Source organism: Rhinolophus ferrumequinum, chromosome 20, assembly GCF_004115265.2.
Source record: "Rhinolophus ferrumequinum isolate MPI-CBG mRhiFer1 chromosome 20, mRhiFer1_v1.p, whole genome shotgun sequence".
NCBI classification, from domain to species: Eukaryota; Metazoa; Chordata; class Mammalia; order Chiroptera; family Rhinolophidae; genus Rhinolophus; species Rhinolophus ferrumequinum.
This window is the reverse complement of record NC_046303.1, coordinates 57226403-57242066: the sequence shown is the minus strand read 5'-3', so window position 1 is coordinate 57242066 and position 15664 is coordinate 57226403. Positions and strand designations below refer to the sequence as shown.

General features: G+C 38.2%; 1 protein-coding gene across 4 annotated transcripts in view; it reads right to left on the bottom strand.

The window, feature by feature from the left end:
* Positions 1-15664, bottom strand: part of HECW1 (HECT, C2 and WW domain containing E3 ubiquitin protein ligase 1) — a 548017-nt gene that overhangs the window by 135874 nt on the left and 396479 nt on the right. For all 4 annotated transcript variants that reach the window (XM_033088739.1, XM_033088737.1, XM_033088738.1 and 1 more), the window contains 2 exons: positions 6757-6899; positions 2811-2911 (listed from right to left, as the gene is read on the bottom strand). In XM_033088739.1, coding sequence (XP_032944630.1) covers positions 2811-2911; positions 6757-6899 — 244 coding nt within the window. The remainder of the gene's footprint in view (positions 1-2810; positions 2912-6756; positions 6900-15664) is intronic.

The window sequence follows — 15664 nt, the reverse complement described above, 5'->3', positions numbered from 1 at the left end:
TAGCCAAAACGATCTTGAGAAAGAACAATGTGGGAGGTATCACAGTTCCTGATTTCAAATTACACTACAAAGTTACAAAAATCAAAACAATATGGTAATGGCATGAAAACAGGCACATAGATCAATGGAATAGAGAGCCCAGAAATAAACCTTTGCTTATATGGTCGATTAATTTATGAAAATGGAGGCAAGAATATAGAATGGGGTAAAGACAGTCTCTTCAATAAGTGGTGTTGAAAAAACTGGACAGAGTTGTGCACCAAAATGAAACTGGACCACCTTCTTATACCATATACAAGAATAAACTCAAAATGGAATGAAGACTTAAATGTAAGACCTGAAATCATAGAACTCCTAGAAGAAAACATAGGCAGTAAACTCTTTGACATTGGTCTTAACAATATCTTTTTAGATATGCCTCCTTGAGCAAGGACGACAAAAGCAAAAATAAACAAATGGAGCTACATCAAACTAAAAAGTTTTTGCACAGCAAAGGAAACCTTCAACAAAACGAAAAAACAATCTACTGAATGGGAGAAAATATTTGCAAATAACATACGAGTATGTAGTAAGGGTTTAACATCCAAAATATATAAGGAAATTATACAACTTAAAATAAAAAAAGCAAACAATCCAATTTAAAAAAATGGGCAGAGGATCTGAATAGACATCTCTCCAAAGAGGATACACAAATGACCAACAGAAACAAGAAAAGTTGCTCACATCACTAATCATTAGGGAAATGCAAATCAAAACCACAATTAGATACCACGTCAGTCAAATAACAAGTGCTGGCGAGGATACAGAGGAAAGGGAACCCTCATGCACTGTTGGTGGGCATGTAAATTGCAGCCACTATGCAAAACAGTACAGAGATTTCGCAAAAAATTGAAAATAGAACTGTTATGCAACCCAGCAATTCCACTCCTGGGTATATATCTGAAGAAAACAAAAACATTAGTTAAAAAAGATATATGCACTCCTATGTTCATTGCAGCATTATTTATAACAGCCAAGATATGGAAGCAATCCAGGTGTCCATTGGTAGATTAACTGATAAAGAAGATACACAATGGAGTGCTACTCAGCAATAAGAAAGAACGAAATCTTCCCATTTGTGACAACCTGGATGGGCCTAGAGGGTATTATGCTAAGTGAAATAAGTCAGATGGAGAAAGACAAAACCATATGATTTCATTACATGTGGAATCTAACAAAACAAAACAATAAATAAACAAGACAAAACAGAAACACACCCATAGATATACAGAACAAGCTGGTACTTGCCAATGGGGGTGGGGGTGCATAGGAGGATGGGTGAAAAAAAGAAAAAACTAACTACTCTCCCTCCTAAGTACTTGATCCCATTTCCTTTATTGTGACCATAAGATTTACTGTCCAAACAGGGACACTTTTGAGAGTAAAAGGGAGCACTTATTAATAATTAAGCAAGGTCAAAGGGCAGGACTGTCCTGCAAAAAAGTTGAAAAAAAGAAAGAGTTCTTCTTGTGTTAATGACAATTTTCAGTCATATTATATTTCCGAATTCTGTTTCAAGGGAATTCAGTTTTTGGTTAAAACACCCAAAGCTTACTGTTACTCCAGTTCTGGGCACATAGTAGGCGCTTAACAATGTTCGCTACATGGAAGACTTCAGAGATGGGAGCGGAATGTTTACAGTTCCTTGCTGATCCCAGGCAAGTCTAAACTTACTTTCTTAATGTATTTCGTATGGCTGGGTTCCCCAGAATGACAGAATGTTCTTAGGCAACTAGGGAATAGAAAAGGGCTAGATGATGGGAGCAACCAGTCATTTAGAAGCTCAGACTGAAAGGCTTTTGACATTTGGTGATTATTGCAGTGGAAGAATAAACCAGGTCTCCACACCAAGCAACCATTCAAGGAGTAGCTACCGGTTTACCTCTACTTTCCCCCAATTGCTTGTTTTATTGGATCCTGCCAGATATAAAGGTCCTATTCCAAACACACTAGTGCAACTCACTCATTGAAGATAAACAACCTCCCTGGTGAGCCGTAAGGCTGTCCTTCCTGATACACTGAATGAAGAGTCAGTCTTATTCTCAGAATACAGAAAAGGCTGAATTTGAAAGGAAAAAAAACAGTCAGGTGTTTTCTTACAATCTGCATTGTATACTGGGCAAAGAAAAGTGCATCTGGCGTTTAATGAGTGGGCAGTGGGAACAAATAATTCTCAGCGTGATCTACACTTAGTATGGGAGTTGTGGGAGAAGAGAAAAAGCGGAATTATGAGGCCTCTCATCATTCTTATTTGGAAAGATGTTTTGCCTTGGAAAACTGAACACTGGATGATTCTGAAGTTTTGTGTTCAATTTATAGTTTTTATTTTTCCCTGTGATATTGTAAAAGTCCATTGTACAATCATAGCTGTTCAACAGCATGACATGTATCATATTCATTCATGTTTACATTCCTTTATTCACTTATTCCCCTATGCAATAATTAAACATTTATAGAGTACCTCCTATGTGGGTGCTGGAAGCAAAATGATAAATGAGACAAGGTTCCATACCCATGTTGGCCTCAGTGTCAACCCCCCACTCCACTGTCTAACCCTCTACCTTTTGGTCACAAGAATGAAGTGAAGCCTCTCTATCAAGGAGACAGCAACCTGGCTTCTCGATCAGATCTCTCGCGTCTAGGCCTCAAATGGTGAAGACAGAGAATCAGAAAACTTAGACCATGTCTGGAGAGAACCACAGTTATTGTATTTTAGAGAAAGGACCACACTATGACATTAGGCTAAGACATGAATTTCATGCTCAAAATACCTGGGTGGATGGAGGAAGTGATCTCAAACCGGAATTGCAGCTGTCCACTCACGTGATCTGTTGGAAGCCTGCGGCCGAGTGTGTAGCTGACCACCCTATCCCTAGAAGGAAATAAGCACCATCACAGATCTGGTCAGCACCTCCTTCTAAAGACCATGCCAGCAGTGGAGGCCCCAGGTGGCCCTGCTGTTCATAGGTAACGATGTGCTCAGGCACCTGTGAGATGGTCCTAAGGCAAAGATGGGAATGTACGTCTGATGAACAGTAATGAAAGACTTCAAGAAAATCCTTATTGAACATTCTGTAAGGAGTCATAAATTACAGTCCATGGGCCAAACCTACACCACCCCCTATTTTTGTATGGCCATGAGCTTTTCACATTTTTAAATGGTTGGCAAAAAAGCGAAAAAAAAGAGTAATATTTTCTGACACATGAAAATTATATAAAATTCAAATTTCAATTTCCACCAAGTTTTATTAGAACACAGCTATGTTTATTAGTTTACTTATTGTATGGGGCTGCTTTGGCATGCTACAGTGGCAGACTTGAGTACTTGGCACAGACACCTTATGACCTACAAAGCCTAAAATATTTACTAATGGGCCCTTTACAGATAATTTTCCAACCCGTGATCTAAAGAAAGAAAAAAAGACATGGATATACTTTGCTTGCTTTTTCTATGCACGTTGATATTTTCCAAGTACAATGCCAGCAACAGGTGCGTGTCTTGCAGTATGGATACCTAATGTCTGAGAAAGGATGCTGGTGTGGTCACTGGAGAGCATGTGGAGAGCTTTAGAAAAGGATCCGCTGCTGGCTGGAGTGAAGCAAGATGTGGCCTTGACTTCCAATTACAACAACTCCAAGGTCCCACATAGATATAAACACCCAAAACTCCTCCCTGGATTCTGGCACCATCCCCTCTGTCCACTTAAGGTAATTTCTTAATTACTAAGAAGAAAACTATCCCGGGAATCAACCTGAAACTTTGCTTTTACAGTTTCATCAACAATGTAGCTTCAGCAGAATACACTGCCCTAAATACATTGGCCTAAATAGGAAAAGTAACTCCTTTGGGATACTCAGGAATTAACAAATCCAGTGTACCCAATAATAACAAGGACATATATCAAAATCAACTGTTACTCAGATGATTCTGTGTTCATTTCATTTATTCATTTGTGACATTCAAATAAAAAGATAAATCACTGGCTGTTAGTTTCTTTTTAGAAAAGACCAGTGCTATGAAACAAACAACATATATCCCAATGGTCCACTGACTTAGTAGTCTTCTTTGGTAAGCCATGGTTGTGTTTGGACTTCCTTGGAAGTCCATTAAGTAAAGCATTGTATGCAGGAAAAATAGAGTGAGCCACAATATTTTGTTTATTTAGAAGGGCCTTAGTTAATATGATGAAATAGTTCTACTATGACCATAGGAAAGTCATTTTGAACCCAAAACTTAGTTGAAATTAGGGGAGGCCAAAAAACAATCAGACAATGAAATAAAAATTAAATTTATTATGCTTTGCATTTGCTTTCCAGGCCTTTTTTTCCTTTGCTTTTCACCTAGTTCATATTTTTGAGCCTGTGCCATGTAAAAAGTACTGCAGTTGATACAAAGCATGTAAAGTATAGCCCTTGCCTTTAAACAGTTTACATTCCGCTGGGAGCATAAGGCAGGACCACAAAATAATGATTCAAGGCAGCTAGTGGTATTTCCAACATGAAGCTGAGGTGGTTGGGTTTAGAGGACTTCAGGGGAGGCAAGGGCCCAGCTGAAGGCTAGGATGCTATAGGCAAAGGAATTGAGAGAGCATTGGAAATGAGAGTGCATGTGTGTCTGGAGGGGAGAGAAGAGGAGCCAGTGTCTGAGGTCAGGGAGACTGTGAGCGCAATGGAGCAGAGGTTTCCAGAGCAATGCATGGAGGGGAATGGGTGTGGGGGTTGTATTTGCTGAGGGCAGAGGGACGCTGTGGTGCAAGGTGGATTTGCTTCTGTTATGTGTATGCCCTGAGGTTCTGCCATGGCCCAGGCCCGAATGGCCATTGCCTCAGTGGCCATCACCCCAACGCCCTTTTCCTACATTGCGGCACCTCCAGAAGGGGCAGCACTGAAGAAGAGGCCTCCAGGGGCTGTGGAAAGCAGCAGGCCTGGAGGAAGAGCTGCTGCTCCAGGCTGCAGTGGGTGATCTGTTATACCATCAGAGGTAGTAGGTGGACAGTGCCACTAAGGTTTGCTGTTGCTTCCTCTTAGACGGGATTTAAGCTCAATTATATCCTATATGTCCTTCTCCTTTTTCTTGGGTGGCAAGAACACTGTTAAGAAAATCATAGCTTACCTTGTTCTGGCAGGGGAGACCCTTTCTCACCTCAATGGCCTGCTTTCACCACCTGGGGATGTGCCTTTCCACAGTAGGAAGTAGGAGGCTGGACAATTAGGTGAAGAAATGAAGCAGCAGCTTTGGCTTATGAGAAGTACTCAACATGGAAGAGTAGATGGGTTCCTTCTGTGGCTGTAGTGAGCCCAGGAGGGAAATCCAGTTCAACAGACACTAATTGAATCTCTAATACACACTAGACAGTAGTGTGCTCAGTACTGTGGTATAAAGAATCCTACCTAGACCCTCTTTATGTTCTCCAGACAATAAGGCAGAGGAGAGAAATAAAACGTGTGGCCAATGCTAAATTTGAGAATTGGTTCTAGGAACCTTTCAAGGGACATGTTGCAGGGGAGGGCACTTGGACAGTGAAGAGAGGAAGGTATGAGTTTGAACTCTGTCTGCATCTCTGTCACTCACAAACCTAGCTAATTCACAAGTGGGAATTATTTATCCTACTTAAGCAGGATTCCTCATATGGAAGAATGATGATAGTATCTCAGTTCCAACGCACGAAAAAGATTAAATGGAATTAACGATGATCACAAGGAATACCATTCCCTTCTGAGTTCGTACTACGTGCCAGGGGCTGTTTTACATTCTTTATGTACATGTTTTGTTTGTTTGCTTAATTCTTACAGCAATGAATGGAAAGTGCAAACACTGTTTGACACATCGCTGTAGCTCCATAACATCAGAGAACCAATGGCATGTCTTTGTGCACACAGCTACAAATGTGCTATGATGCTCTAATGGAATGTTCTTAATGATAACCATTAGTGAGTCCCAAGTCCTTCTGAAAATTCAGAGAGTTTAAATTAAGAGACTTGGAAATTCTGCATAATTTTTCTCATTCCTTTGGCATCATTCTAAGAGTCACATTGTATTGAAGCATACTTTTATGGCCAGCGAGAGCCATACCTAGTGTTTTCAAATATAGTTCCTATTACCTAGATAAATACGTATTCATAAAGATTTTATCTACTTGGAGTTCAATTTAATGAGAACCATGAATGGACATGAATGTAAAAGATATAAAACACAGAAATACAACTGAATTATGTGAGCAACATAATTGCTATCATTCCATGAGAATTCATGCTTTTAAAATTTCATACATATTATCTAGCATTTTCTATAAATACTAATGTTTTCTAAGGTACTCTAGTAACCCAGCATTTCATCTTATTATGGAACTGTCACAAATGATTAAATCCTACACACAAGACAAGTATACACATGAAACAATATTCTTTATAATAAAAAAAATTTTAATTTCTACCTGTAAGAAAAAAATGCTGCATTAAGTGTTTCTTTCAATATATTGTCTCAGAATTTTTTACTCTCTTGCATTAGTAACCAGTGATACACAAACAAGGGAAAAGGAAAGTGTTTGTTTAATTGAATGTTGTGGCTTGAACAACATAATTAATGAGAGAAGCCAAGGAAATTCAACACCATCATTTAGTTTGAGTCTCTTGGAGACTATATTGCTGCAGCTTGCAGGCATCCCCTAGCTTGCTGGCTGAAGCCTAATGATACTGAGGTCTCGATCACATGTTTACCCTATGGCGTGTCTTTCCAGGAGTCTCTGAACTGGCATCGAAAGCTTTCCCAAGAAGCGTTTGATGATAGGCCGGCTCTTGACAAACTTGTCCTTCACCTCGATTTCCAGCACATCCGTGGGCAACGACACAAAGCTGAATTGCTGCAATAAAATAATATGTCGCATCAATTAACTGAGAGGTGTAAGGGCTGATCAATTCCCAGTCCATCCACCTTGGGTGAAGTCATTGTAAAACATTCCTGTGAAGAGATATATAGATGCAGATATCAAGGTCTTAGAAACTCTGCAAGCCCTGTTTACCCAGTAAATGAATAATGGCAACAATGAAGTGCTTCTCTCTGTGCTTAAAAGTCAGGTTATTCTCTGAGACTCAAATAATAAAATCAACTCACCTTCAAAAGAACAAATGCTACCTAGGCCTTACCATAGTTGACTAAAGGTATTAACATACTGAAAGTAAGAAAAAGCACAAACTAACCAACCTATAATTAAGGAAATACACTTTAAATCAACAATTTCTTTTTCTTCATGATTAGAATGGCAGAGATTTTTAAAAGATTGGTAATACCCCATGTTCTTGAGAATGGGAAAGATAAGAACTTCCACACCGTATTGTTGGGAATGTAATTGATTCGACCTTTGGGAAGGGAATAGGCAATGTTTATTGGCATTTAAGCTGCAAATTTCCTTCAAAGCAGAATTCTACTTCTAGGAACTTTCCCTCTGAATTAACTTGCGTAAGCATGCAGAATATATATTTTATAGGGATGTTTACTGGAGCATTATTAACAATACCAAAGTCTAGAAAGAGTAAACCTGTCTATCAATAGGAAACCGGCTAAATGAAGGATGGAAAATCCTTGAAACAGAGAACTCTGCTGTTATTAAAAAGAAACAGGTAAATATGCACCGACATAAAAAGATACTCGACAAACCAAGTGAAAAAGCAAGGAATAGAAGAATATGAAGAGAGAGATTCCATTGTACTTTGACTGCAGAGAAAACGCCGGGAGAGGTACACTCCAAACTGAACTCTAGGAAGTGGGCTGGTAGAGAAGGGTAGAAGGCAGATCTTTGTCATTCAATTCTAAACTGTTCATTTTTATAACAGCATACTATATAACATTTAAAATAAAGGCAACAACAATTAAAGAAAACTGTGACCATCAGAAGTCGTCTTGGTTAACAGTAAAAGTGTAGAAAAGGAGAGGGAAATTAAATATTGGCATTGCCCAGCTCAGATTACCTGGAAGAGGGAGTCTTAATTAATATTGAATGTTACAGTACCTTAATCAAGAGTTGTAAAACAACTGAAACATGTAATTATTTTCTTTTATTCTGATTAATTTCTAACAACAATCTTTTAATTAGCCGATTTCAACTTACACAGATTAAATATGGTGGGCATGGTAATATAAACATCTCTGTGCCAGTCAGGACCGGCTAGGGCATGCTGCAACAACAACCAAATTCCAAATCTCAGTGACTTACAATGGTAGAGTTCTGTTCCTTGCTCACACTGTCACTGTGAGTTGGCAGAGGGCTCTGCTTATTAGTCACTCAGGGAGCCAGGCTGATGTACCAGGTAGATACCCTCTCAAACCCTGCTAGCCACAGTGAAAGAGGGGAAGAGAATGCCAGAAGGTCTTCCTCCTGCAAATAACTGTTCTCTTCCAAGTCCAGCCCCTCATCAGAACTAGACACATGCCCTAGCCAAACACAGAGAACAGGAAGTAAGATCCTAAGTGTGTCTGGGAGATAGCAGACATATTTGGCAAACAGCACTGACTTCCACACCCTCCACATGACACTTTTTATTTTCATTATCAATTAGTTTTAGTTAACTTTTATACAATTCCTAAGAATCAATCATTCTTGGTATTGACAAAACTGAATTTATGGACATGCTAAGCTTGAGGATCAAATGCTTTAAGAAGACCTGTCTGAGTGAGGATCCAGCCCCTCTAACTCCCTCAGGTCCTCAAAATTTCTGTATCTTTGGTCCAGTAATTCCACTGTGAAGTATATCATAATGCATCTACTATCCTAAATGCTCATCAGTAGGCTAGATACAGTGTAGTATATGCATATGATATAATAGTTTATAATTTTCTAAAGAATAATGACATTATGATTATATATGCAATTACAATATAATATTGTAAATCTATTACAATATAATAATGTGTAATAACACATTAAATGTTAATAAGATAGAAAATGCTTTCCTTACAATGCTAGGTGACAAGAGTAAGAAACATATTATTCGTGATCACAATAATATGAATAATGTGAATAGAAAAAGACTGGAAAGAATTACAATTTTTTTTTCTTTTTTATTCCTGCTCTGTACCACACCTTCCCTCTTCCTTCTTCCCAGTTCCAACCTCATGCCTAAGCCTTAACAGAAGGAGAGAATAGTCAGCCTCATTCCAAGGATCTAAATTAGGAGAGAATTCACAATGCTTGCTGTTTTTCACTAGCTGTTATTAAATTTAAATTTTTAAAAATTTATTATGTTATGTAAATTTTCACATGGCTAAAGTCAGTTTGCATTTTCTCATCAAAAACATCTTAAATTGAAACATTTATAAAATAGATATAGAAACCACACATTTCAGATTTTCAGCTTAGTTCTCTTCCCAAGAAATTTAATTGTTTTTAGGGAGTCAATTCATTAAGTGTCAAATTAAATATGATTTATTTCATTTTTTTCTAAGACAGTCTATTAAAACCTGTAAAACATTAAGAATGTATCTGCCATAATAAAAATGAAATACTGCCATTTGTGATAACATGGATGGATCTTGAGATTATTATGCTAAGAAAAATAAGCCAGACAGAGAAAGTTGAGAACAATATGACATCACTGATGTGTGGGAAATAAACTGAAAGCAACAAATAAAAAGATAAACAAAAACTTATAGACACAGACAACAGTTTAATGGTTACCAGAGGGTAAAGGGGGAAGAGGGAGCTAAAAAAGGGTAAAGAGGGTGATGGAAGGAGAACTGACTTTGGGTGGTGAACACACAATGTAACATATAGATGATGTATTATAGAATTGTACACTTGAAACTTATATAATTTCATTAACCAAGGTCACCACAATAAATTTAATAAAAAATAAAGGAATGATATTTCAAGTCCAAAAAAAAAGGATGCATCTGCAGTATTTGCCACATTTTTGTGTTACAGATCTCAAAATAAATTTAACATTCAAATATCCACTTTGCTGTATGTCAGAGCACTAACTACTGAAAGAATTTGTATTAATAAAATACTAAACATCTAAAACATATAATTTTGCTGTAAGTTGACATACAGCAATAGAGTAGCATACAGGTTAATTAACTTTTACCTGTATAATAAAACTTTTCCCCTATTACTAAACATTTATTTTTATTTTATTCCAAACCTCCTCTTTGGCAACCATCAACTTGTTTGTTCTTTGACCCTATGGGTATTTTCTGTGTTGTTTTGTTTATTTATTTGCTTTGTTTGTTTAGATTCCACAACATAAGTGATATCATATGTTATTTGTCTTTCTCTGTCTGACTTATTTCATTTAGCACAATACCCTCTAGGCCCATCCGTGTTGTCATAAATGGCAAGATTTCATTCCTTTTTATTGCTGAATAATATTCCATTGTCTGTGTGTGTGTGTGTGTGTGTGTGTGTGTGTGTGTAGCTCACAACTTCTTTATCCATTTATCTATTGATGGGTATCTAGGTTGCTTCCATATCTTGACTATTACTAGTAATGCTGCAATGAATGTACGGGTGCATATATCTTACGGATTAGTGTTTTTGTTTTCTTCAGATAAATATCAAGAAGTGGAATTGCTGTTCTGTTTTTAATTTCTTTAGGAACCCCCATACTTTTTTCCATAGTGGCTGCATCAATTTGCAATCTCACCAACAATACATGGGGTTCCCTTTTTCTCCACATCCTCCCCAACACTTGTTTGTTGATTTATTGATGATAGCCATTCTGACAGGAGTGAGGAGATATCTCATTGTGGTTTTGAGTTGTATTTCCCTAATGATTTGGGTTAGAAAGGGAAGATGGCGCCACAGGTAAAAAGGTCTTTACTGGCTGTAGCTGAGTAAATAATGGGACCTATCATTGCCTCAATGTACCTAAGACAACAAGGACATCAATGTGAGGGTGACATTATAATCAAAAATGAAGAAATAGTTGTGGGAGTTTGAGAAACATATTCAACATGATTTGGAAAGTATTTTCATTTAGGTATTTAGGAAGGGATATGAGAAAAAATAACCTTACTCTGAGAAATCAGAAGTATAGTGATTCATTTGCGCCCACTCATAAACTTATGGAAATCAAGAAAGGCTGAGAATTGAAAAATGATATGCAGAGACGTCATCAAAATGGCAGCGTGAGGTGAGCCTCTGTAAATCTCCCCTGTAATTTACAACTAATCGAACAACTATAACACCACAAAGGACTTCCTGCACAGCAGACAGGCAAGACGAAGAGGCCCACTACTGAATTCACCTAAAGGTGGGCGAATTTTGCGAGCTGGGGAGGAGGGAAGGGAGAAGTGCGGAGACGAAGTCGCGCGGGCGCAGGATGCAGACCTAGCTCAGTGCTCCGAGCTCGCTGCATCCCGGAACTACCGCAGCTGTGGGAGAGGAAAGAACTCGGACTACTAGGGCTCACTTCATGGCCCACAGGGCTGAGGGGACAGCATATAACACGGCTGAACCCAACACTCACAGCAGAGACCTTGGAGAAAAGGGACTCAGGGAAAAAGGCTGAAAACGGTGGTTTAAGCCCTCACTGCTGAGTGGAGAATGGAAGCTGTAGGCACTGACACTAGCTGCCCCCTCTCCACCCTCACAGAGCTCGCTCCACCCCCACCTGCCCAGTTCTAGAAGCAGAACAGTAGCAATGCCAGATCAAAAGAACAGAATATTTACTGTTCTGAGTACTGTGGACCACAGACGCAGATTCGCAGCCCAACTAGTTCCGGCAGAGGGCAGGGAGCTGTGGAAGCAGGACCAGCTGTGGTGGTGGTTGCTGCCATTGCTCTGGCCCACCTCTCACAACTCACCCCACCCCTGTCCCCACCTATCTTGGCAGATCCCTGCAGCAGAAAAAACAGAACTGCCTGAAACATACGGTTTCTGAATCTGGTGCAGGAAGAGCTTCAGAACTTCAAAAGCTCTCTGCATACCCACAGGGACACTGCACCCTGTGACCCAGGCGAACTATTAACAGAGGACAAGCCCATCTCCCAGAGAATACCCCCATTGTGTGAGAAGCTGGAATAGCGCAGAGAAAACATAGCACTACCGTGTGAGAGAGAAATAAAGGCTGCAGTCGGAGAGAAATTAAACATTCTACCAACAAGTACTGGAAAACAAAACAAAGACCTCTTCCTATCAACCTGTTGCAGAAGCCACTACTGTAGATGTCTAGTAAGAGGAATAATAAATCAGTAATTGCCATGAATAACCAAGGCAACAGGACAGCTCAGAAAGAAAGTGAAAAGTCTCCAGAAAAGGAACTTAAAAATATGGAAATATGTGACTTAAATGACAGAGAATTTAAGATTGCAGTTCTGAAAAAACTCAACGAGATGCAAGAAAACACAGAAAGGCAGTTTAATGAACTCAGAAACACAATCAAAGAACAACATTAGCATTTTACGAAAGAGATTGAAATTTTAAAAAGGAACCAAATACAATTTCTCGAGATTAAGAACTCAATAGAAGAAATTAAGAATGAAATAGCCAGCTGAGGTAGTAGAGTTGACCAGATGGAGGAAAGAATCAGTGATGTTGAAGATAGAAACCTGGAAATTACACAGATGGAAGAAGAAAGAGACTTGAGACTTAAAAGAAATGAAAGAACTCCACAAGAACTTTCTGACTCCATCAGAAAGAGTAATATAAGAATAATGGGCATATCAGGAGGAGAAGAAAGAGAGAAGGGAACAGAGAATATATTCAAACAAATTGTCGATGAGAACCCCCACAAACTTGTGGACAGAACTGGATCCTCGAATCCAAGAAGCAAATAGAACACCTAATTACCTCAATCCTAACAGGCCTTCTTCAAGGCACATTGTATTGAAGCTATCTAAAATCAATGACAAAGAAAGAATCCTCAAGGCAGCCAGGGAAAAGAAGATGGTAACCTCCAAAGAAAGCCCATTAGATTATCATCAGATTTTTCAGCAGAAACTCTACAAGCCATGAGGGAGTAGAACCAAATATTCAAACTATTTAAAGAGAGAAATTATGAGCCAAGAATAATATGTCCAGCAAAGATATCCTTTAGATATGAAGGAGGAATAAAGACCTTTCCTGACATATAGAAGCTGAGGGAATTTTCTAATACATGACCTACACTACAAGAAATACTAAAAGAGGCTATACGACCACCATCAACAGGGACAATTTGTGGCAACCAAAACATAAAAAGGGGGAGAGTAAAGGCCTGAACCGAAATATGGGAATGGAGAAAGTAAGCGTGCTGAAGAAAATGGAATACTCTAAATATCAAGCTTTCTTTTATATAAACTTAAGGGTAACCACTCAAAAAAAAAATCCAGAACAGAAATATATACCTTAATAAAAGAAGAAACAGAGGGAAACATCATAGAATACCACCATACAGAAATAATAGACAACAACAAAAAGACAAAGAAACAATGGAGACACAGCCTTACCAGAAAACTAAAGATAGAATGACAGGAAATCCTCACATATCAATAATCACCTTAAATGTAAATGAACTGAACTCACCAATAAAAAGGCACAGAGTAACAGATTGGATCAAAAATCTAAACCCAACCATATGCTGTCTCCAAGAGACACATCTCAGCTACAAGGACAAGCATAGACTTCAAGTGAAAGGGTGGAAATTGACACTCCAAGCAAATGGTATCCAGAGAAAATCAGGTGTAGGCATACTGACATCAGATGAAACAGACTTCAGGGTGAAAAAGGGAACAAGAGACAAAGATGGACATTTCATATGGTAAAGGGGACTATACAACAAGAAGACATAACAGTCATCAATATTTATGCCCCCAATCAGGGAGCACCGAAATATACCAAGCAACTACTAACAGAACCAAAAAGAGAAATTGACCAAATACAATTGTACTATGGGACTTAAATACATCATTGACAGCTATGGATACATCATCCAAACAGAAAATAAATAACGAAATAGCAGCCCCAAAAGGTACATTAGATGAAATGGACATAATTGACATTTATAGAGCACTTCGTCCTAAAACATCAGACTATACATTTTTTTCTAGTGTACATGGAATATTCTCAAGGATAGACCATATATTGGGACATAAAATCAGCCTCAGCAAATTTAAGATTGAAATCATACCAAACATATTCTCTGATCACAAGGCTTTGAAATTGGATATCAACTGCAAAAAAGAGGGTAAGGGGGATAGGGGTGGGAGATGAGGGTAAAGGGGATCAAATATGTGGTGATGGAAGGAGAACTGACTCTGGGTGGGGAACACACAATATGATTTATAGATGATGTAATACAGAGTTGTACACCTGAAATTTATGTAATTTTACTAACAATTGTCACCCCATTAAATAAAAAAACAAAAAAAAATGATATGAATGGTTAACTTGGTTCAGGTCATGTTGTGTTTGAAGAAATGGGAGGATATTCAGGAATAAGGCAGGAATACCAACTAGAAGCCAAGATTAGGTGCCTGGTGATATGGGGTTAAGAGTGGTCCTAATTGTTATGTGAAATAAATTATGAGCTACAGTTAGAGTGGGCATCTAGCTTTGCCTCTCCTCTCTTGCAGTCAGAGTTAAGGGGGTAAATAAGACATTAGCTCTGTTCACAAGAGGCTGCCTCATACTATTCAGCCAACACTATTATTTACTACTAATGAAAGTTAAATGGACTAGGTTTGGTGCTTCCTGTGCAAAAGTTCTCCAAGGAAGCGGAAAGCAGGAAAGAAGTAAGTGGATCACGCAAATTGCAGCTACTCTTCCTTAGAACCTTGCATGGTATGTGAGTTTTAATTTAGGTGGCACTTTCCATTGAGTTTCTTTTGTTTGTTTGTTTGTTTTTGTTTTTAGTTTCAGGTGTACAAAACAATATAATGATTAGACATTTACACTGCTCACAAAGTGATCACCCCAACAAGTCTACTATCCTCTGACATCATACATAGCTATTTCAATACCATTGACTATATTTCCTATGCTATATTTTATGTCCTGTGAATATATATATACATATACATATATGTATATGTATATATATATATAATTATGTATAAATATATATAATTATAATTGACATTCAACATTATATTATATTAGTTTCAGGTGTACAGCACAGTGGTTAGGCATTTATATAATTCATGAAGTGAATAATTTACCCCAATAAATCCAGTACCCATCTGACATAGTACATAGCTTTTACATTATGATTGTATTCCCCATACTGGGTTTTACATCCTTGTGACTATTTTGTAACTACCAATTGGTACTTCCTAATCCCTTCACCCAGCTCCCTAAACCCCCTCCCTTCTGACAACCATAAGTTTATTCTCTACCTATGAATCTGTTTCTGTTTGGTTTATTCATTTATTCTATTCTTTAGTTTTAAAATGGCACTCAAAGATAGTTTTGCCTAAAGTCAAGAATAATAATAGAAAAATAACTCCGTTAGTAGAGTAATAATTGAAGGAATGGTTTTCTTTCACAAGCAATATTACAGGGTTTATTATTTAGAAGTGGTGCCCTTGGAGTCTGGGCATAGGAGAAGACCTGTCCTACTAAGCAGTATGTATGTAACTTGCCTCTAGCCTAAGAAAGAAGTGTTAGTGACAATCCTGTTGAGACATGAGCTTGTAACTATGGGAAATATA